This window comes from Sminthopsis crassicaudata, chromosome 1 (assembly GCF_048593235.1).
Source record: "Sminthopsis crassicaudata isolate SCR6 chromosome 1, ASM4859323v1, whole genome shotgun sequence".
Lineage (NCBI taxonomy): Eukaryota > Metazoa > Chordata > Mammalia > Dasyuromorphia > Dasyuridae > Sminthopsis > Sminthopsis crassicaudata.
Window position 1 is genome coordinate 662974363 of NC_133617.1, and position 25169 is coordinate 662999531.

General features: G+C 33.2%; 1 protein-coding gene across 6 annotated transcripts in view; it reads left to right on the forward strand.

The window, feature by feature from the left end:
- The window catches only part of LOC141551433 (KAT8 regulatory NSL complex subunit 1-like), a 126278-nt gene that overhangs the window by 25493 nt on the left and 75616 nt on the right, over positions 1–25169 (forward strand). For 4 of the 6 annotated variants that reach the window (XM_074283087.1, XM_074283084.1, XM_074283086.1 and 1 more), the window contains exons 2-3: positions 15750–15891; positions 17444–17533. In XM_074283087.1, the coding sequence (XP_074139188.1) occupies positions 15750–15891; positions 17444–17533 (232 nt within the window). The remainder of the gene's footprint in view (positions 1–15749; positions 15892–17443; positions 17534–25169) is intronic. The other 2 variants (XM_074283088.1, XM_074283085.1) reach the window with 1 other exon arrangement.

The following is a 25169-nucleotide window of genomic DNA, read 5'->3' on the forward strand; positions in this document are numbered from 1 at the left end:
GTGTAACTCCTTAATTACGTTATAACTTCTTTCCATTAGTTTTTGCTTCCTTGTTCCCCATTAGCCTCCATTTCTTTGGTTTCAATTTCATTTTTCTGATTTAAGTTTCAATAATTGTGGAAATTAAACCCTCATCCAACTCTCACAGTTGATAAACTTTTTAAGGGTAGAAACCTTGTCTGTCCAGTGAGTTACATTAATTATAAGTATCAATTGTTAACCGATCCTTTTCTTTGAAAAATTCTCTTTAGATTATAGATGTGACATTGTATACTTCAACAACAGTACTATATGATGATCAATTCTGATGGATGTGGCCATTTTCAACAATGAGATGAACCAAATCAGTTCCAATAGAACAGTAATGAACTGAACCAGCTACACCCAGCGAAAACTCTGGGAGATGATTATGAACCACTACATAGAATTCTCAATCCCTATATTTTTTGACTGCCTGTATTTTGGATTTCCTTCACAGGCTAACTGTACACTATTTCAAAGTCTGATTCTTTTTGTACAGAAAAACAACTGTTTGGATATGTATACATATATTGTATTTAATTTATATTTAAACATATTAAATGTATTGGTCAACCTGCCATCTGGGTGGGGGGAAAAGGAGGGGAAAAATTAGAACAAAGAGTTTACCAGTTGTCTATGTTGTAAAATTACCCATGCATATATCTGGTAAATAAAAACTATTAAAAAAAAAGATTATAGATATGAAAGTCTCCAGGGAAATAGGTGTGTGTGTGTGTGTGTGTGTGTGTGTGTGTGTGTGTGTGTGTGTGTGTGTAAAAAAAAAGGTAATTAAAATCAATGATTTATTTTTAAAGAATGCTGACCTGAAATGCTGATGAATTTTGTATTTGCCATGATAGGCAAATTAAACTTTAACAACTTAATTTAAAAGAAAAATGTAAGTATTTGTTACAATAAGGAAAAATTTGCTCTCTTTTAGGCCTAAATTGCAATTGTTTGGTAGGTAAATTTTAAGACATTGATCATGTGGTAAAATTTATATTTTTTTCATAAAATAAAATTCACTTGGAATGATAGTAATTTTAGAACTATTGTAGAGTTACACTATACCTCCACCCTTCATACTCAATAAACTTCAGTGGTTCCCCTTTACCTTCAGAAGCAAATAAAGACAATCTGTTTTTATTGAAAGCCCTGCTTGCCTTAGTCTCCACCTTTCTTTCCACACTTTTTACACTTTACTCCCCAACACATACATATTCTTTAGTCTAATAAGACTAGCCACCTGGCTGTTCCCTCATGCCTGAAAAGCTCCCCATCCTTCATTCTTGACTACTGATCTCCCTGGCTTCCTCTAAGTTCTACCTTCTTCAGGGAACCTTTCCCTAATTCTTCTTAATTCTAACATCCCTCTGTATTTATCTTGTATATAGCTTTGTATCTATTTGGTTGCATGTTGTCTCCCCAGAGCAGAGATTGTATTGTGCCTTCTTTTGTTTCTCCAGTGCTTTAGTAGGGTGCCTGGAACTTAGGCATGTTGATTAAATAATTGTTTATTGATTGATGATATTCAGGTAGCTAGAAAACTAAATAAATCATCAGCAAATTTTTTTAGTAACTTTGCTAGGGCCTGGAAATATAAAGATACTCCCTCATGAAACATACTCCCTCAAGGAAATTAAAGAATTATTATGTGCCTGTGCTTTGCACATAACACTGGTAATAAATGTCAAGTATAGTGTTCTTAAGGAGTTTAGCCACTTAAAAGTAGGAAAGAGATTGTTGGGACTGTGGTATCAAATGTTAAAGAAAATACCTTTTCTTTTGGGTAAGAACTAATTCAATAACTTTTCCTGTAATTCCCTCCTCTCCCTCCCAAAGAGGGGACAAGTAGAATATAATTGGCTGTTTGTAAGGCTATGTTTTCAAATAAGATCTCTTCCACCCCCTTTTAAAATTAAAGATCTGGAGGTTTTTTGTTTTGTTTTAATAAAGCTTTTTATTTTCAAAATTTATGCATCCATCATTGCAAAATCTTGTGTTCCAAATTTTTTTCTCTCCCTTCCCTCCATCCCCTCCCCTAGAAAGCAAGAAATCCAATATATTTTAAACATGTACAATTCTTCTACACATATCTTCATCAGAATGTCCATCAGAATTAATCATTGTATAATCTTGTTGCTGTGTACTCTTGGTTCTACTCACTTCACTTTCATGAGTTCATGTCAGTCTCTCTAGGCTTTTCTGAAGTTATCTTGTTGATCGTTTCTTATGAAATAATAATATTCCATTATTTTCCTATGCCATAAATTATTCAGCCATTCTCCAACTGATGGTCACTCAGTCAGGTTCCAGTTCCTTGCCACTACAAAAAGGGCTGCTAAAAATATTTTTGCACACAAGTGGGTCTTTTCCCCTCTTTTATAAAAATCTCTTTGGGATATAGACTCAGTAGATCTGGAGTTTTTAATGAGATTGTAAACTCAATGTGAATTAATATTGCTTCTTAGCCAAAAAAAACTAATATAATCCTAGGTCATGTTAATAGAAGCTTAATTTTCAGGGCAAGAGTAGCTTTATTAATGTATTTGGCTCTGTTACCTCCGTATTTATAGCATTGTCTTCAGTTCTCAGTTCTAGTTTAGGAAAAACATTAATAAGATGAGACAACCCACAGAATGGCAACCAGATTAAATATGAAAACCTTACTACTATATGCTGAGTGAGGTTCAAGAGAGAATATAAAGACAAAATGAAAAACAACCTTAAAGAAACTGATTTCTAGAGTGAAGGGTTCTTCAGTAATATTCTAGATGAGGAGTTATTATAGAAACAAGGAGCAAGAAGTAACATGGTCCAATGAAAATGACTAGATAAACTCAAAAGGTGGGGACTTGAGTTCCAACTCTACCACTTAAACTATTTAAGTTTGGAGAAGTTATTTTTAACCTTTTGTAAATCTGTTTATTCAACTGTAAAATCTGGGGGTTATATTATACACCTGGGAAGGTCAGCAAAAAAGGTCTGTTAGTTGGGTGAGAGGTCCTTGGGAATTCAGCAAATCAGGAGTGAGCATGGGCTCACTCACAGCAGCAGCTTTAAAAGGCCTCAGCTCATTGGGGTTTCCTTATTAGCACTGAGGAAACACACTTGAAGTTATAGACACTGTGGAGCAGGGATCCTCTTCAAAATTCCAAGGCAAAAAGAGTTCTTGTGGTCAGATCCCTACAAGGAAAAAAGCTTGGGACAGTGCATCCTCCACCCTGGAAACGGAGTCCTACTTTAACAAAAAGTTAAAAGCCAAATAGTAGGCAAGGAAAACAAACAGACACCTGAAAAATATTCTGACTATAGAAAGTGACAAGGAAGACTAAAACATACACTTTAAGATAACAAAGTCAAAGTTCCTACATCCAAAGTCTTCAAGAAAAAAATTGGGCTCAGGACACAGAAGAGCTCAAAAGGGATTTTGAAAATTTAATAAGAGATGTATAAGGGAAAAAACAAGAGAAATGAGTGTTGTATACAAAAAAGCTAAGGAGGAGAAGAATGCCTTAAAAATCCAAATTGGCCAAATGTAGCAAAGGGAGCAAAAGGCCATTGGGTAAATAATTCCTTGAAAACTAGAAGTGAGAGGACAGCTAGATAGTGTAGTGAATAGAGCATCAACCCTGAATTTTGGAGAGATCCTTAGATATCTAGCTGTGTGACCCTGGGCAAGTAACTTAATACCCAATTGCCTTAAAACTTAAAAAAATAAAATAAAATAAGAAGAAAATTAGAATAGAGTTTATAGAAGCTAATGATTTCATGAGAAATCAAGAAATAGTAAAACAAAACCCAATGAATGAAAAAAATTAGAAAACAATGTGAAATATCTCATTGGAAAAACAACTGACTTGGAAGGTAGATCCAGGAGAAATAATTTTACATTTATTGATTATTGAAAGTCATGATCAAAAGAAGAGCCTGGACATCATCTTTCAAGAAATTATCAATAAAAACTGCTTGATATTCTAGAACAGAATAAAATAGAATTAGAAAGAATCTACCAATTATCTCCTGAAAGAGATCCCAAACTGAAAAGTGCCAGGAATGTTATAGCCAAATTCTGGAACTTCCAGATCAAAGAGAGAATATTGCAAATATCCAGAAAGAAAGAATTTCTAGTATAATAGAGCCACAATCAGGATAAGTTAAGATTCAACAGCCTTTATCTTAAAAGAATTAGAGGGCTTGAAATATGATATTCTTATTTTCCACTTAAATAATCCATTTATTTCTTTCAATTAACAAACATTTTGCAAGGGAAAAGATGAGAATCTGACTTAAGTAAGGAGCCTGGATGAAGAGAAATAATTAGGATTCTTTCTCTCTCTCTCTTTTTTTTTTATTAAAGCTTTTTATTTTCAAAACATACACATGGATAATTTTTCAACCCCTTGCATAGCCTTATGTTACAAATTTTCCCTCCCTTCCTCTGACTCCTTCCCCTACATGGCAAGCAATCCAATATATGTTATACATGTTAAATATGTTAAATCCAATATATGTAAACATATTTATATAATTATCTTGCTGCATAAGAAAAATCAGATCAAAAAGGAAAAAAAAATGAGTAAGAAAACAAAATGCAAGTGAGCATCATCAAATAGAGTGAGAATGTTATGTTGTGATCAACAGTCAGTTCCCATAGTCGTCTCTCTCTAGGTATAGATGGCTCTCTTCATCACAAGATCATCGGAATTGGCCTTATTCATCTCGTTGGAAAGAGCCATGTCTATCAAAATTGATCATTGTATAATATTGCCGTTGCCATGTACAATGATGTCTTAGTTCTGCTCATTTCATTTAGCATCAGTTCATATAAGTCTCTCCAGATCTCTCTAAAATCATCCTGCTGATCATTTCTTATAGAACAGTAATATTCTGTAGCATTCATATACCATAATGTATTCAGCCATTCTCCAATTGATGGGCATCCATGCAGTTTCCATTTTCTTGAAACTCCAAAAAGGGCTGCCACAAACAATTTTGCACACTCTTTAAGATCTCTTTGGGATATAGGCCCAGTAAAAAACACTGCTGGATCAAAGATTATACACGGTTTGATAACTTTTTTAGCATAGTTCCAAATTGCTCCCCAGAATGACTGGAGTTCACAGTTCCACCAAAAAAGTGTCAATGTCCCAGTTTTTTCACATCCTCTCCAATATTTATCATTATCTTTTCCCGTCATTTTAGCCGATCAGAGGTGGGTAGTGGTATCTCAGAGTTGTCTTAATTTGCATTTCTCTGATAAATAGAGATTTAGAAAATCTTTTCATGACTAGAAATGGTTTTAATTTCTTCATTTGAAAATTGTTCATATTTTTTTTTTACCATTTATCAGTTGGAGAATCTCTTGAATTCTTATTAATTTGAGTCAATTCTCTATATATTTTAGAAAAGAAGCCTTTATCAGAACCCTTAAATGTAAAAATGTTTTCCCAATTTATTGCTTCCCTTCTAATCTTGTCTGCAATTAGTTTTGTTTGTACAAAAACTTTTTAAGTTAATATAATCAAAATTATCTATTTGGTGTTCAGTTATGAGTTCTAGTTCTTCCTTGGTCACAAGGAATATGATCATTTTAAACGCATTGGTACTAGGATTACAACTAAGAATTACCTACCCAGAAAAACTGAGTATAATCATGTAGAGGAAAAGGTGGATATTCAATGAAATAGAGGGCTTTTAAGATTTATGAGGACCAGAACTGGTAAGGTTTATGTGTTTATATTCCTACCAGGGAGGCTGATACTTGTAACAATGTTTGTCATTTTCCCAAATTTTAATCATTTTGGTCAATCTGGTAGGTATGAAATGATATCTCAAGCTTGTTTTAATTTGCATTCCTCTAATCAATAATAATTTAGAGCATTTTTTCCTATAAGTTGTTTTGATTTCTTCATAGAAAATTTCCTGTTCATATCCTTTGACCATCTATCAGTTGGGGGAATGATTCTTCCAGATTTGACAAAGTTCTATATATATTTGAAATGATAACCTTTATCTGAGTAACTGTATAAAATTTCTTTCTCCCTCTTTCCCAATTTTCTATTTTCCTTCTGATCTTGGCTACGTTGGTTTTATTTGCATAAAAACTTTTTCATTTAATATAATCAAAATTATCCATTTTACACTTCACATTGGTCTCTCTTCTCAAATTATTTGCTTCTTCATTAGTCTGTTAGGTCTGTTAGGACCATGTTTCAGGGTCTTCAAATTTTCTTGTAATCTCTCTTTATAACTAGATCATGTATCTGTTTAGAACTTATCTTGGTAAAATGGTATAAGGTACTGATCTATATACAATTTCTGCCATAATGTTTTTCAGTTTTTCCAACAATTTTTTACTAAATAATGAATTCTTTTTCTCAAAACTTGTAAGTCTTCAGCCCTTGTCAGATACAATAATAGTGCTACCCCTAAGTCCTAGGCCAAGCTCTAATTTCAACATTGTTTGGATCCTAATTGACTCCTATTGAATGTAAATAGCAATCATTTCTGCTTTGGTCAGAAACCCCCAGACTTTCCCCTCTCTGATGCATTTATTTATTTAGATTTTTTTTTTTTTTTTTACACTAGGTGAAAGAGGCAATTCTTGACCTCAATTGCTGTATAGCTTTAATAGCTGAATGGGTATGGCCTCAGTCAAACTGAGACCTTTTGAAATCTTAATCCATATTTTGCCACTAGACCCAGTTGGCAGGAGCAGAAAGTGAGGCTAGTCTTTTTGCACAGCCCTCTCCCTCTTTCCATTCCAGTTCATTTGCATGTCACAGCATTCAGACCTCCCTAATGTCATGGTCCTCAGAACATAAGTCAAACAACAAGAATTTCCAATACAATGTTGAATAATATTGTGATAGTGGAGATCTTTGTTTCACACCTTATCTTATTAAGACTGTTTCTAGCTTATCTCCAATACAAATAATGCTCTTTGATGATTTTTGGTAAATGCTATTTAAAAATCAACTTTAAAAATCCATTTATTCCTATACTTTAAAATGTTTTTAATAGAAATGAGTGATATACTTTATAAAAAGTTTTTTTCTGTACTTATAATCTTATGACATTTTTGCTATTTATATAATTGTGTTAATAATTTTCCTTATACCTGCATATGCAAAAATGTATGTAGAAACTCCTTGTAGTGTTAAGGAACTGGAAATTAAATGGATGCCCATCAGTTGGGGAATGGCTGAATAAGTTATGGGATATAAATATTATGGAATGTTATTGTTCTATAAGACAGGGAGAAAAACATGTATTACTAGGTTTTGCAAGGGTGAATCTTGAAAAACTATATCTGCATGTATTTTGAAAATAAAAAGGTATGTATTTATTAAAAAAAAAAAAAAAGAAAGAAAGAAAGTTTTTCCTTGTGTTAAACTAGCCCTGCATTCCTTTTTTAAAGTATAATCTTAATGGATAATTTTTGTAATATATATAAGGGGGGGAAGATACTTGGACAGATGGACTGATAGAAAGGTCTCTTAGACAGGTGGACATTAGCCAGAAAAAGGGTATCGTGGGAGATGGAAGATAAACATGTACAAAGAATGGGAAGTCCTATTTCCTACAACTTCCTTTTTTATCTTGTGTCCATTAGTGTTATCTTTTAAATTTTGTATTATCAAAATTATTTATCTTTTGTAATTGCCTCTGTCTCTTATTTAATCTATAGCTATGAGATCTCCAAATTTTTAAAATAGTATGATAGTTAATGTTAAGGTCATTCATCCATTTTTGAATGTTTTGTGGGAAATGGTGTAAGATGTTGGTCTAAGCCTAATTTCTGAGACTGCTTTCAAGTTTTCCCAGCAGTTTATCAAATAAGTTTTTTCCTAGGTAGTTTTTGTTTTCACTATATCAAATGGTAATTTATTGAATTCCATTGTTTGTGATTCTCCTTTGTCTAATCTGTTCCATTGACCTACTTTTTAACCAATACTAGACAATTTTAATTACTGATAATTTTAATACTGATAATATAATTTTAGGTCTAGAAGGGCTACTCCCCTCTTCCGTTCTTCCTTTTTTTTTCATCATTTCTCTTTATATTCTATATCTGAGGTGGAGAATAGCTGGCTTGCAGACTGTACAAATCCTATAAATCATTTTCTCAGGCAATAGCTGAAGCTAGGTGCAACTATCTCTCACTGCTTGAGTTCTATAAGTTGATAATTTTGTATAGTACAAGAATGATGTTCTAAATATCCAAATGGCCCTTGGCAAAAAAAAGATCCCCCAACCTTAGATCTTTTATTTTTTCCATGTGAGTTTTCTTATTTTGTTAAGTTCTTCAAAGTCCCTTTGTTAATTTCATTGGTACAGCATTAAATGAGTAAATTAGCTTTGATAATATTGCCCTTGGTATTAACTTTGAATATATTTGTTAGAATCCTTATTATATTGGTATAGCCCTGGCCATGAGTTTTGAATCTTCCTCCAAGCTATTTTTTTTGCTTTTTTTTTAAAGGAACACGTTGTAATTTACTCTATGCAAGTTTTTTTGTGCTTTGGTAGGTCAGTCCCCAGACACTTTATGCATTTCTAATTATTTGGAATGAAATTTACATTTCTATTTTTGCTTCTCTGATTTTGTTAATCTCTTTTTTACTTTTGGTTAAGCTCAGTTTTGCAAGTAGATCACAATTTGGACTGGATCCTGAGCTCCTAATATTACTCTTTAGAACACATTCCATTCCCTCCCATATATTCTGATGTGTACAAAATAGTCTCAAGTTATTCAAATTTCTTTTTTCTGGGTAAGTTGTTCAGTTTGTTATTTCTGAATTAGATTGTTAAATTTAACCACTATATATCTTAGAGTTTGCAGCCTTGCTGTTTTTGTTTTGTTTTGTTTTTTTCTGGAGACAATCTAAGAATTCTTTCAGTTGACCTTTGTTTTTTATGTTCATAAGTTCTGAGCAGTTTTTTTTTTATTATTTCTTACATTGTGATATCAAAACTTTATGTTAGACTGTATGTAAATATCTATCCTGTCTCCAAAATAAGAATATGTTTTGCTTGAATTGAAAGCATTTTTTTAAAAATGTTATTGCTTTTTTTTCTTCTGTATTATCTTTCACTTACATATTAGCAATCAGATTGTCTTTTCTTTAGTTTCTTTGAGACTTGCCCATCACAGATTCATGTTTCTTATTCTATCACTTATTTCTGCTCTATAAGTTATAGATTCTGTTTCATAATTAATTCTCAGTCTTTTAATTCTTTAAACTCAAGAATATTGTGGTTTCCATATTTTCCTCAAATTCTCTTTTTGTTTCATCAAGTATTGAGTCATTTTCTTTCATTTTATAATATTTATTCATTGAGGCCAGAACTTGTTTACTTAAAGTGGGAGCTATATTTATTTCTGCTGTTAAAGTTTTTTTCCTGTTGATTTATTTGCTAAAGGTTCAAGGTCTCTGAGTTTTCTTCCTCGGAGGATCTTTGGTGATTTCCATTTCTTACCTTCTCCCAATTTTCCCCTGTAACTTTTTGATCTCTGACCTTTTCCATTCTATTGGTTTCCTTAGGTATTGTATCTCAAAGCATTTAAGACTTTTTGCTCCTAATGTCCATCTGTTTCTTAGTTATCTGTCTGAGGAGCACAGAGTGTTACCACATTGGTGCTGCCATCATAGCCAGGCTCAATTTTCAGTTTGGATCTCTGAGGCTCTGGGCAGAGAGAGAGAGTTCTCCAGCCAGGAGCCTGTATTCAGCTCCTGCAGCCTTGTTGCCAGTAGTATAGCTGGCAGCCACCAAGTGAGTTTTAAGGCAGACATTTGTTCAGTGATTTTTAAACTTCTTTTTCGATTCTGGGTGACGAGAAGACAGAAGACCCAGATTTTAGATCATAAATACCTTGACCATTCTGGGCCTCCAGTCAAATGAGGAATTTAAAGGACTTTAAAAAGTCTTTCATTCTATCTCCAGTCAGATATACCAAGCTTCATGGCCATTTTGTCCCCTAGATAGACAAGATCCCACCATTTCCCCTCTCTTATATACCTTTATATACATACTTGATCCTATTCTTGAATTGTGTCTTGTCCTCACCACAGCCTCTGCAATCCCTAGCTTCTTTTAAAGCTCAGCTGAAGAGCCAGATTCTTTGGGAAGCTTATATTCATCATTCTGACAGTACTCTTCCCCTAGAAATTTATATATGTTTTATATTTAAGGTTCTATGTATATGTTCTTCTTGTCCCCTCTTCACATCCCATAGATGTTTTTGAGGTATATGCCCAGTATCAAAGAACAATTGATCACCTTGTGTGATTGCAAATTTTCTTAACAATTAAATTACTTTACAGCACCATCACTGAATGAAGCAGGATTTAAGGTTTCTGGGAGAAATATCAACAATATGAGATAAACAAACAATACCACTCTGATGGATGGCAAAAAGTGAAGAAGAATTAAGAAGCCTCTCAATGAGGGTAAAAGAGAAGAGTATAATAGCTGGATCGAAGCTTAACATCAAAATAACTAAGATATTGGCAACTGGTCCTATCTTTTTTTTTTTTTCAAATAGAGGGTAAAGAAATGGAAAAAATGTCTATATTCTTGGGCTCAAAGATCACTTCAGATAGTGAATGTAGCGATAAAATTAAAAGATGCTTGCTTCTTGGAAGGATAGATATAGCAAGTCTAAGCAGCTTATTTAAAAGCAGAGAGTATACTCAGTTATGGTTTGTCCAGTAGCAGTGTATAGCTATGAGATTTAGACCATAAGCAACGCAGAACACTGCAGAATGAATGATTTCAAATTGTGGTTGGAAAACACTTTTGAGAGTCCCTTAGATAGCAAGGAGATCAAATCAGGCAATATTTAAAGAAATTAATTCAGGCTATTGACTGGAAGGTCAAATGCTGAAACTGAAGCTTAAATACTTTGGCCCCATTATGAAAAGATGGGATTCACTGAAAAAAATTTTTTTGATGTAGGAAAAAATAACAGGATCAGAGGATGAGTTAGTGTCATAGAAACATTGAACTTGAACTTAGGTAGACTTGGAGATAATGGAGGACAGAAGAAACCGGAATGTTGTTGTCCACAGGGTCATGAAAAGTTGGTCATAACTGAACCACCACCAAAGAAATCAGCTTCTCCAGCAGTGTCAGATGTGCCTGATTATATATCTCTCCTATAATTTATTTTTCTGTCTTTTATCATCTTTTCCAGTTTGTTGAGTATGAGGTAAAACTTTTGAGCAATTTTAATATCTAACTCTCTATACTCTCTCATTCTTGCTCTCTCTCGACAATCATGTAATCTCTAATAGTTGGCTTAAAAAAAAACCCCAAAAAACAAAAATCTAAGTATTGCTCTTGGTCTTAGATACAGATCTGCTTCCTTTGTGTGTTGACTTTTGTTAGGGATGCTTGATGCAAAAGTTTTTTTTTACTCCACCTTCTAAAAATCATTCTAATCACATTAATTTTGTTCTGTAAAAGCTTTTTAATTTTATCTTTTCAAAACTAATCTTTTCTGTTCAGCTCCATCCCTTCTTTGATTGAGAATTTTCTCCCTATTAACATTTGGGAAAGGTTTACCTTTTATTTTAATTTTGTTTATTTTTTTAATTGTAAGGTGTAGCTGTGTAGAGAATACTGTGCTTGGAGCCTAGGAGAACTGAGTTTGATTCCTACCAGACACTTATCTGAACTGGTTTTGTGACTGAAGACAAGCCACTTCACCTGTCTGGACCTCAATTTCTTCTTCTCTAAGTGAGGGATTTTACCTAATAACATCAAAAGTCACTTATGGTTCAAATCTCTATTTCTGTAACATAGTTAGGTCCAGTTAGCTTCTTGAGTTTATGGTGATGTGTATATAATATAAAATAAAATGTGGTCTAACTGGGATTAATGATGCATACCTGTAATCCCTGCTGGGCTGGCTGGGGCCTGGAAATTATGACTCACTTGACTCAGGATCTCAGCAATGAGTTAAACTGTTTGGGTTTCTGTACCAAGTCCTGCACTAAAATCAAGTGTCATAGTGTCATTGTTAAGAGGCCACTAGATTGCCATAGAAGAGAACTGGGCCTCAGCAAAAACAGACCAAGTCAGAACTCTTCTGCTGATCAGCAGTGGGATCACACTGTGAATGACTGCTATACTTCCAGCCCAAAATATTGAAACTTAATGTCAAAACAAAAAGATACAATCTAACCAATTTTCTGCCAAACTGCTTTTCTTGTCTGGTAGTGAGTCCTTTACTCAACAATTGGTGGTTTTGGGGTTTATAGAATATATTGTTTGTTTGAGGATCTTATTAAGTATTCCATTAAGCAGCTTTCCCCCTTTTTATATTCAATATTTTTGATGACTTTAGCTTCATAATACAGTTTGAGATATAGAAGTGCTATGCTTTGTATACATATATTGTATTTAATTTATATACTTTAACATATTTAACATGTATTGGTCAACCTGCCATCTGGGTGGGGAGGAAGGAAGGGAAAAATTAGAACAAAAGGTCTGGCAATTGTCAATGCCGTAGAATTATCCATGCATATATCTGGTAAATAAGAACTATTTAAAATAGTTATAAATAACTAATAGCAAAATAAGTGCAAATTAAAGTAATTTTAATGTTTTAAAAAAGAGAAATGCTATGCTTTGTGTTTTCTTTTGAAGTCTTTGCTTACTCTACCTTTTTTCTCCTATTTTTGGTTTTGTTAATTACCTATAAATAAAATAATTTGAGAAATCCCAAATGCTTTCCATTCCTCCCACTTGAATTTTGTATTATAATTATCAGTTATATGAGTCCTGTGTGCACCTTAGTAGCTCAATTCCAGATACTGAATAAATCTTTTTAAAAATTTAAATACTATTCTTTCTGTTACTTCTTGACAGTTGTATTTGTAATATGCAGAAATACTGTGGGGTGGTTTTTTTTTTTTTTTGTTTTTTTTTTTTTGGCCTTATATCTTGATACTTTACTGAAGTTGTTCATATTTATTTTTCAATTGACTCTCCAGGGCTTGCTAAATAAATAGATATATCATCCACAAATATAGTTTTGTCTAATCTTTGCCAGAATTTATTCACGTTTTTCTTGTATTATTTGTTCTAACGCAAGTTCCCAGTTTCTTTAATGTTGACTCTTTCTCTTAACTTTTAATATAAACTTTCACATTGACTTTTACCAGCTAAGGTTTTATTATAAATCTTGTATCTTCTTTCATCATTTCATCCTTTGTATTATCCACTGTTACTCTTATATTTCTCCCCTTCTTCTCCCCTTCCTTTTTATTCTGGTTTGGACCTATGATTTCATTGCTGTAGAGAACTCTTGGTGTGGAAATTTCTTATTCTAGTGCAGATTTACAATTCTTCTCTAGCTTAAAACCTTAGAAAGGTTCCTGAAAATACTAAAAGTTTAAATGATTTATAACTTAAGGTTTATAAGTTTATAAGTCAGATCATCATGATTTCATAGCAAGACCTCTATCTGCTATTTACTTTGTCTTTTTTCTTCCTATCCGTCTTTTATTAGTTCTTTTATCTTAATAAAGATTTCCATTCTGAAAAGATTTTCAGAAAATTGTCTCTTGTTTTTAAAAACTCTTAGAAAATAGTGCATTTTGTCCCAGCTTCCATATTTAGCTCAGTCAAGGCTACTATTATAAGTGAACAGTAATTTTGATATATTTTCATTTTGAATTCATTTCACTACCACTTTCTGTATTTTTTCATATTGCTAACTTCTTGTAGAAGAAGACATTAATAGAGTTTTGAAGGAAAGTAGGCCATTTTCGTTAGAATATTTAAAAATAACATTTATATAAATTTAGACCACCTCCTATGTTTCCCTTCTGTGGAAATTTCTTACCTGTCTGAAAATCTTGAAGTTGTCACTCCTTTTTGCCTTCCTAATATATTCTTTGTTCCAGTCTCCTTAATATTGCAGATTAATCTTTGTATAAATTATTTTCTGTGTAGAGATGATGTAAGGTGAAACCTTGTTTTCTGAGCCAGCATTCAGGTCCCTCCACTGACTGAGCTCAACCTAAAAAATCTTAACCACCTTCTACTATCATCCATGTAATCTACTGTTTTCACCTGTTTTCTGAATGCCAACTGCATTCTTCTCTCTGTGTCTTTGTGTCTTTTCATGCCCTGTAGCGATCACTTATTTATTTTCCTTCCAGATATAGTTCATTTACTATGAAATCTTAGCATTTATATGCATTTTGAGCCCCTCTTATACCTATTGATGATCAATCGTTACTTGAATATTTCCAGACGGGCCTGACATCTTTAAAATAAAGGGATTGTAATAAATTGTTTCCAAGTTTCTTAGAAGTGCTAATTTCTTTTAATTCATAGATTTTCACTAAATATATTCCATCTTTTTTTTTATGTTGACATATCTGGTAATTCTGTCTTTTTTCTTTGTGTGGACACCTAATAATTATTAATTCTTTGATTCTAGTCAATATCAAATTTACATTATGTTTTGATGTAATTTTAAATATTTGTTGAAAAGAATGCATTTGTACAACCAAAAACTTTCTCCAGTTTTTAAACTAAAAATTCCTCGAGGTCAGGGATTGTGTTTTACTAAATTTTTTTTGTGTTTCCCAAAGCTCTTAATACAGAACACAAAGAAAACTCAAGTGACTTGTTTTAAAACTGGACTGGTCTGGCACCTAGGTTTTAGGATTTTCAGTTAGTCTTTTGAATCACTATACTTACTTCAAAGATAATGGTTCTTACTTTTACCATGTAGATCCATTTTCATAGCTTTGAAACCACAAGGTGAATGGGACTTGTATGTGGAATTAAGGATTAACTAGTATTTACTGATCATTCATTTAATGCATGGTATTCTGCAAATAATAGGGATTTTTCTTTTTTGTATAAAATAGTTTATTATGAACATATAAGCACAAAAGCCAATTCTCAATGGTCAAAGGATCTAAACAAATAGTTCTTAAAAGAATTGCATACTGTTAACAACTATGTGAAAGAATATCACTAATTACTAATAAAAAGAGATCAGGAGGTCTGAAGTTTCACTTTACATTCAGCAAATTGGCAAACTTGACAAAAGACAAAAATAATATTAAGAAAATGATTGTAGAAAAATGATTACATTAAAGCACTTTAGGTAAAGTTGTAAAATAGTCCTATTGTTCTGGATAGAAGTTTGAAATTGATATCCCACTGTTAGGCATTATACCCCAAGAAAATTGTTGCCAATAAAAAATTCTCTGTATCAGTTAGTTACAGCAGAATTTTTTTGTTTAAACAACTAGAAACTAAATAGGTGTCCATCAATTAGGAAATGGCTAAGTTACAGCATAGCAATATTTGAATATTAATGTGCTGTAAGAAATATCGAATTTCATCTATACAGAAGATGATATTATTACTTATATGAACTGTTGCAAAGTAAAGTAAGCAAAACTAGGAAAAACAAAATATTTAACTACAACTACAAAGGAAAAAAAATTCATGAGCTCTGTATAATAAATAAGGCTGGCATGAAGAAGAGATGTGAAATTTTATTCTTTGTAGAAATGAAGGCCTGTGAATGTGGAAAACTGCACATTGTCAGACTATGTTTTAGATCCATGTGTGTTTTAGAAATGCCTTAGGGGAAAACATGAAAGTGATATTAAAATAATAGGCCAAGAAATTAAACTTGTTTAACATTAAGTATAAAGTTGTGTTATGATCTTTTTTTTCAGGTATCAGAAAGCAGAGTGGCAATGGGCACTGGAAAGGGCAGCAATTATATGTAGATGGACGTGGCTTCAGGCTCAAGTTTCTGACTTGGAATATCGAATAAGACAACAGACAGATATATACAAGCAGCTGAGGGCCAATAAGGTAAAAACTTAAAGACAATTTTTAATCCTCTAATTTTGTCTGTGTTGAATTTAATTTTTGAGAGAATATGGAAATATTCTCAATTTGAGTACTATATTCTGCATTTAAAATGCTTACTTTTCAGCCTTGACTTGTGTTTGATTGATACAGTCATTATATTCCAGCATGATACAGTTAGTATCTCAGGTCACATTTGAGCTCAGGTCTTCCTGGTTCCAGATTCAGCCTTCAATTCACTGTTGCACTTCATCTGTAAAATGAGAATAATAATGATTTCCATTTTCAGGGTTGTGAGGATGAAATGAGAATAGTTGTAAAGAATATTGCAAACCTTTGTTTTTTATAGTTGCATGTTATTATTCTCACGTAGAAAAATATAGCTTATCTAACATGTCACTTTAGGAGGGTGACTTCCACTTATATAACTATTCATATACATATCTCAAAATATGTGTATATATAATGCATTTACATATATTAGAATCTTCTATTGCTTGTTTTATTCTGTCATTTTTATAAATACCCAGCTTACATTCTTAGCATGATTGTGTTTTTATGATGATTGAACTCTAGCCACAGTGCCTCCTAAGAGTAATAAAACATTATCCCGTACAATGATAGTGTACTAGAAGAATTCTATGTGGTTCTCATGACTATAGTTTTCTTTTTTTGTAATATTTGTGATACATTCATGCTGTAATCTCTATACATTTAATTGCTTTATAAGAAGAGGAAGCAGGGGGCAGCTAGGTGGCACAGTGGATAGAGCACCAGCCCTGAATTCAGGAGGACCTGAGTTCAAATATGGTCTCAGACACTTAATACTTCCTAGCTGTGTGACTCTGGGCAAGTCACTTAACCCCAGCCTCAGAAAGAAAAGAAAAAAAGAGGAAGCAGAACAGGTTTTTTTGTTTGTTTTTTACCACTGAGCCTCATCTTTGGTGTTCAACCTAAGAAATATGTTAAAACTAAGTAAAAATAACAAGAGGATCATCTGCTCTTTGGAAGGCCCATGATACTCTTCTTTTCTCTTAAGACTAAAAAATGAGTTATTTAATTACTTATGTTAGCTTTTTAATTAAGAAGCAGTGTGGTATATTGAAAAGAGTGATGGTCTTGTAGTTAATAGAGACCTCAGGAATATTATGGGTTCTGATACTTAAATATTGTAAGGATGATAGTAATGGGTAAGTCAAAACCTTGTTAAACCTCATTTTTCTCATCTGTAAAATGAGAATTCCTTTAATACTTACCTCACAGAGCTGTTGTGACGGTCAAGTGAGATAGTTCCTATTTAAGAGATTTCACAGACCTTAAAGGGTTAAATTACTTACAAGATTTAAAACAGGTTTTGTTTATAGTAACTGTATTCTTCAAAGGATTTGTGTTAAGTTAAATTCTGTTTTCTAAAAAGTTCCTTTTCTAGTTAAAGGAACTGTAGAGTGAATTCTTTTGTAAAATGAATAATTGTAAAGTCTGAGGTTCGCTGACATCTCATTTCCCTTCTTCCTCTTCCCTCTTCCCCCCCCTCCCTTACCCCCCGCCTCTACAGGGGCCAGACCACTTGGAAACCCAACCATGGTTGAGGTTTGCTGAGGCTTCATTATACAAGAGTCTCAGAAAACTCTGGCCTGGACTAACAGTGGGTATCTCTATATTAGTGCATGTGTATTTTTTTAAATGTGCCTTTCCAATTCCTCCCCTGAGACTTAGCTACATGTAATACATCCTTGCTTTGTGCTACCACAGCTTAGCATTAACTCTATTACTACTACATTTTTCACATGCTACCTTGCCATATAATTTTTTTTGGGTCTTAACTACTCTACTAAACTATAAATTGTGTGTTAACCAAGGATAGTGTCATATTCTTGATTCCTGACAATATCATATTTCCAGCAAGAACTCAGTCTGAATCGATAATCATTGGATGGTAAATTTTTACATGATTGGTTTGACTAAACTCCAACCTTGATGTCTTTTAATATTAATAAAATTTTGCCCTTGTGTGATAATCTACCACAAAGACTTTAGATTGTATCTATAAATTATGTATATAATTTTCTTTTCTTCTCTGTTCAGTAAATGTAGTCTTCTTTTGGGTTGATTTCTTCTACTCTTCTAACTATTGTAATCTTTCACCACATTTCTTTTCTTTTAAACCTATTGAGTGGATTTGTTATGCTTATTTTTCATACCTATCCAATAAGTAGAAACACAGTTCTTACCTTTGCTATTATCTCTGTATCTGAATATTGATACCTCTCTTATTCTCTCTATTCCACTTCTGCTCTCCTCCTCTTCTCCGCTCTGTTCTCTTCTTCCACTGTGTTGTGCATTGTTGTGTCCTGCTTTCTAGAGCCCCCAAGTTGAGGTGATAAAATGTACTATGCTAAAAACATACGGTCTTAGTGGAGGAGTGATGAGGTGAGACTCCTGAAGATGGTTAAAATATAGTCTGTTTATTCTAAGGTCTTCCTACTTTTTATATCCTAATACACATACCCTAAGTATATACTGTGCATGTGGGACCATATAAAAAAACTTATTGTTGTATGAAAATGACTCTTTGCTACCTGCTATCACTCTGCTTCAACTACAACACAGGTTTATCATTACCTCCTGACTTCTCAGGAAGGCCAAGAGCCCTTAGGGAACATGGGGAGCCAAACCAGACATTGTTAGCAGGTTCCCCCACTATCTGTGGCTCTCCATAGTACATTAATTTTCATTGGATTGTAACCAGATATTCATTTATTCTATATTCTTTCTTTTCCTCTACCAGAAATTGCTCTAAATGAATCCTGAGTCTTAAGATAATACTTTCTTTACATTCTTTTCATGAAATCTTCACCTTCTCTCACAACTTTTTTAGGGATAACGAGGGTAGAAAGGGATGCCCTTCTTTTTGATCTCTCCAGATTTTTTTATGTTAATTTCAGAAACTGACACATTTAACACCTACATTTAGAGTTTAGGCTATCTAGATGGATCTTACTCAAATTACTCCTTTTGTTTACTACATCCCTAGATCCATATCATATCCTTTCAGATCTCTCTACTTGATCCTCATTCTGGTCTAGTTCTGCAACAATGTTCTACTCGATACTGACAACCTAGATTTTCAGTCATTGAGGAGACCTTTTTTTATGCCCTAGTTGAAGCCACTATCATAGGCTCTAGGGATATACAAAGACAAATGAAACAAGCCCTGGGAAAAGTATTCAGTGTCTTCAAAGGGAAAACATACACAGATAAAGCAATATAAAAAAATTAGTGGTGTAGGAGAGAGACCAGGAATATTGAAGGATGATCCGGAAAAAATAAATGTGAGATTGTTCATAAGTCAGGCTTTAATTACCTAGTAATTCTACCAGGTACAGTGGGGGACGGGGGGAGGAGTGTGTGTAATTCATACATGTTCTTGCAGGCAACATTCCATTTCCTTTCTCTGAGCTTTTGCCTGCAAGAACATCAAGTCAGCCAGTTTGACTCAAACTTAAAATTTTGAAAAAATTGAAAAAAATTGAATAGGAAAGAGCAATGAGAAATCTATTTGAAGAGATTTCCTAGAACTAAGATTATTTTGACTATAGATAGTCAAGAAATTGTGATGCATAGTGCATAGGGTCAAGAAATTCTGTTTTAAATCTTTCCTCATCATATATATCCTGTGTGACCATGGACAAGGCAGTTAACATTTCTTAGCCTTAAGCAGCTTTTTGAGTCATTAAGTTAGAGATGGATTTTGATCTTCATTGGTTAGTGCAGAGGGAATTGCCAACCCAATACAATCTGATGTCTTTAATGCCCTACACACTACAACATCATAGACATAATTTGGATATTCTCTTCATAGGAACCATATTGTAGAGTAGTAGTAATTTGAATATCTCAGATTTCTCCCTCATTTAGAGGTTAAATTTGCAACTAGTTCTCACAAACCAAGCACAACCGTATTAACTTCAGTACTGCTCATTAACTTTAACTACAGAAACCCCCTCAAGTTCTGTCCTGGGTTCTTTTCTCTTTTCATTCTATCTTAGTAATCTCATCAGCTGCCCTGTATCTAGTTTCACCTCTATATAGGTGGTTCCCCGGTCTGTGTATCCAGCTCTTGTCTCTAGCCTGAGCTTCAGTCCCATATCATCCACCTGCCTTTTGGATCCAGCTCAAACTGGATCCAAACTGATACAAACCAAATATCTCCAGAAAGCACTTGTTATTTTACTCCTCAAACCCTTCCCTGTTCTGACTATATTTTGACAGTACCAACTGTCCTCTCACTCAGGCATGCCAACCTTTCATCTTCAATTGTTTATTCACACTTAACCCATATATAAAAATCTGTTATCAAATCTTGTCATTTCTCTTCATGTTTTTTTTTTTTTTAAATATATTTTCTTCTTGCTTATCTGGAAGATTGTGCTAGCTTTATTACTGTTCTCCCTGCCTCAGTTCTTTCCCCATTTCACTGTATTCTTTATTCTATACCAAGGTAATTTTCTAAAAGCCCAGATCTGATCATACCACATCCTTTCTCTAGTAAACTCCAGTGATTCTTTATTACCTCTAGGATCAGTAGGAAACAATCCTCTGATTTTTAAAGTCTTTCATAATGTCCCTTTACCGCCTTTTCAGTCTTAGATAAATTCTACATTTTAGCCATACTAGCATTTCTATTGTAACTTGAACCCAGTTTTTTGTCTCTTATTCTATACTTTGATGCAGGATGTTCCCCATGTCTGTAATTCTTTCCCCCCATTTATCTCTTAGTTCCTATGGATTCATTCAAGTCTAAACTTAAATCTTACCCTCTGCTAATGGTTTTTCCTAGGCCTCCCAGCTACTATATTGCCTTCCTTCTGAGATTACCTTCCATTTTTACTATTTATATTTTGTATGTGTGTAGTTATTTAGATCTTTTTTCCTCTTAGGGATGTGAGAGATGAAGAGTGAGAGTGTTTTTGCCTTTCTTTGTATCCCAAGTCTTTAGCACATTGTCTGGAATACATTAAGCACATAAATTGATTATGTGCTAAAATCCAGGTATATAAAAATCATGGGTTTAAGCTCTAAGGGACATTAAAGGCCACAAAATTTTGCCTTCTCATTTTAGAGGTGAAAAAATAAGGCACAAAGAGATAAGTGACTTGCTTAGAGTCACATTGCTGGTCATTGTCTAAGGCAGTATTCGAATTCAAGTCTTCCTTAGATTTAAGCCTTATACTTTATATATTATTGCTATGGGACAATAACTTGAGTACATGGTAGGTTGAGGAAATCCTGGGCATATTTATAAGCTGTAGGAAAGAAACAAGTAAAATGGGAGAGATTAAAGATTGCATAAAGATTTTTTAGAAGGGTCAGTCTGCTGAAGAAAATAAATATGCACATTTAGAAGAGTTGGCGTTGGCAAGGAGATAGACCTCTTTGTCAAAGCCTAGAATAAATGAGGAATATGTAATGAGAGATAATGTTCAGTGTTCTGAGATTATGAAAAATGAATTCGTGGCAAATGTCTTCAGTTCTCATAGAGAAAAGTATTAAGATCGTGGGTAGCCAGGTGGTACACTGGGCAGAGTCCTAGGCTTGGAGTCAGGAAGACTCCCTTTTCTGAGTTTATATTGGGCCATAGCCATTTACTAGCTGTGTGTGACCCTGGGTAAGTCATCTAATCCTATTTTCCTCGGTTTCTCTAGCTGTAAAATGAGCTGCAGAAGAGAAGCCAAACCAGTCCAATATCTTTGCCAAGAAAATCCCAAATAGGATTATGAAGAATTGGCATGACTGTAAAATAATTAAATATAAAAAGTCCTCAGCTAGGAGGAGTTGGTGTGGAGACTAATGTTAGAAGATTTTAGGTTTGTAAAAGCTTTTGTGGTGAGCCAGAATATCAATTGTAGAAAAATAACAGGACTTCTTAGCTATAGTGATAATTTAAACTTAGAAAACACATTTTTTGGGGGGGAAAAAAAAGAAAAAAGAAAACAAATTTGTATTGGATCCAATCAGCAATTATTTGATTTTCTCAAGCTTCCTTTTTTATAAAACATGTGAACCAAGTAAGAAGCTGGGAATAAATCAAATAATAGGACAAGTAATTCAAGCATAAAAAAGTTTTAAGCTAGTTAATTTAGGAAGTCAGAATTGGGGAAAAAAGGCAAATATAAGACAAGAGAAGGATGCAATGACCTTGGAAATTGGTTGATAGTTAACTGTCCTTTATTCTCAAAGAGGACCAATATGATATCAATGTGTTAAAAGCCTATGAACACTTGGGGTGGACTGTTTTTTACACATCTCATGTTTTCTCCTGAGCTAATTCAATTCTGCTTTGCTCATAGAGCACAATGTCTTCTCTGATTAGGGCACACCATGCTGGGCAGTCCTATGCCAATGTCTCCCATGTCATACAATCAATTCTAAAGTTCTTGAGAGACCTTAAGAGTGTGCTTATTATATCGATTCTCCTGACCATCTTAAGAATATTTGCACTGTGTGAATTCTCATGCATACATTTGGCATTCGAACTACCAATACAGTTGTGCTCTTAGAGTTGGAATGTTTGGCATTTTAGTTTGAGAAAGGACCTCATTATCTGGTATCTTATCCTGCCTGGTGATTTTCAGATATTAGATTGGTAATCACATTGAAGAGAAAAAAATAGGTTTAGGGAAAAAGGATAAAGAAAAATGGAAATATAGAAAATTATCGTCAGATAAATAAATTTTTCAGTTTTTAATTAAGGAAGTGGAAAATTTGTTTATCTCAAGATCTAAAGTGTAACTATCCCTTTGCATTACTGAGAAGTAGAATGTGTTGAAGGGGTTGCTACTGTGAAAACAGAAATTGGGATTTTGAAGAATTGTGAGCCAAACTCTGAACTCATTGAGAAAAGAGGGAGAATACTCTGAAGGTAGGGAGGTCATTGCCATCATAATTCAGAATGAGTAATATATTTCGATAAGAGTGAACCTCATTATTCTTCTTCCCTTCATGTTCATTTAATTCTCTTTCCTTATCTGCTATAACCACCTCACCTTCCCAAAAGCCCTAAATCTTGTCACTAAAACTTAATTTATATCAAATTTATGAGATAATAAGGTATTTTCCTAATTATAGTAAATTTGAGTTTGGTTAACATCTTGGTGATTCTCTTTTCTGTGTAATAAGACAATTACAGATTTCAAAGCATTGAGGCTTATACTGATTTTGAAAGTATTTTATTGGGTTTCAAGGCATTTTAAATTGGTATCAATTTGGGGAAAAGTTATCTAGCTATGTCAGCCAAACAACATAGAAATATGGCTGTGAGGAGTGGAGTTAAGCGTTTAAGGAAAATGAAATAGAATTACACTAATACTGATGTTCCAATTGAAAGGTTATCCACATGTGTGTTGGTAGTTACTAAAATTATTATTATTATAGCTGTTATTTTCTTGTATTATTTATATCCCTTGTTTTAGGTTTCATGATCCAAGTTTTAGTTTAGTTTTTCTTTTGAACATTTTTAATATTTATCAGTTGTGTTCTGTGTAGTTTGAATTTGCTTCCCATAGTTGAAAAAATATTTAAATATTTAAAAATATTAAAAATATGTAACTTATTTAATTACTTTCTCTGATGTTCTATAGAGCAAATGGAAATTTAATTATTTTTTATTCAAGGTATTCCTTTACTTTAAAAAAAAAAAAAAAAAAAAAAAGCTCAGAAGTCCATGGAATGCTAATCATAGTTGAGGGAAAGTTTGGAGATGATGATTAGGAAGCAAAGAATTTTCCAACTTCTCCCATAGCCAGTGAATGGAAGAAGTAAGGTCTGAAAAGGATGATAAAGCTGTTGCAGTGTCATGTGGAAGGAGCTGTCTCATTTACTCTTGAAAGATGAAGGAAGGGTGAGAAGAAAAGTTCTATCTAAAACATTACTCTTTCTTACCACAAATCTTCACCCACATCTGAGCTGCTTTTACTACCAGTTTTTTCCCCCACTCACCTAGGCTTTCAACTTGCTTTTGTTGGTGTATAAATAGAATTTTGAGGTAGAAAAGAAGCTTAAATATAATGTCAGGCCCTTTCTTTTTACAGTCCAGGGAACTAAGACCTAGAATAAAGTTCAGTGGCATTATTACTGGCATACTTAGAGCTATAATCAAGGTCTTTTGAACCTCATCATTGTTCCTTTTCACTACATTAATTTTGGAAAGTTTTATTCACAGTGATTCTGGGAAAGCAAACATACTTTTTAAAAGGATTTTATCCTTAAACAATCTTATGAAAAATTAAATGAAAAGGGTTTTTTTTACATTTCCATTTTTAAAAGGTTTTATTTTGAACAATATCCTAGTTTTTATTTATGAAAACATTTTGACTATGTTTTTGTACTTTAGTTTATGAATAATTTTTATAAAAAGTTGTATTGATGAATGGCTACAGTAGTATTGCTTATAAGCTTAATTTTTCTACATATAATATCTGTTTAGAATCACAGTTTCTTTCTAGGAACCATGATCATAAATTTGGTGAAACACCAAAGTAACTGAAGGTATATCATCTGTGATTTCTTTTATAAATCCACCACTCTGCTCCCCCATACCCAGCCAACTTATATAGTTTCTTTGGTGTACTTAGAGCACTCTATACCTATATTATTTGCTTTTCTTATTAGAATTAACTTTTTCATGTCTTATATATCCCCTTCTAGGTTGTTCCCTTATTAGAAACCAAAGGCTATGTCCTGTTTTGTTTTGATCCTTGGCACCTAGCACATTGTTTTGACACATAATATTTGTTGAACGAATGGTGCTGTTTGAATTTTCTAAGATTTCTACTGAAAACTTAATAAAATTCCATTTGGAAAGAATTTTTCTATTCCCTTATATCAACTTTCTATCACATTCTTGACATCAGGATTTATGATTGTATTGTTAAAATTTCATGAGTTAGGGAGGTCAAGATTAATTCCTAAGGAGCAGTTCCCCATTTTGCTTTTTTTTATCTTCTGAGGCATGAAAATGCTAAGCATTTGTTTTTATCAATATGAGACTTTCAACTTTGATCAGGGAGGTGAAGTTTTCCACAAGTAGTGAATTTTGTTTCTGTGTTGATTTTTGAGATCTCAATGAGGTAAGCACCAAGTATATTTTTCGTTTGTTCAGTTCTATTATATAATCCCTCAGTGTCACTTGAATAAATAGTTATTATTAAATGCCTGTCATGTGCAGCATACTCTGCTAGCTGCTGGGAATATAAAAACCAAAAACGTAGCCCTGGGTTTCA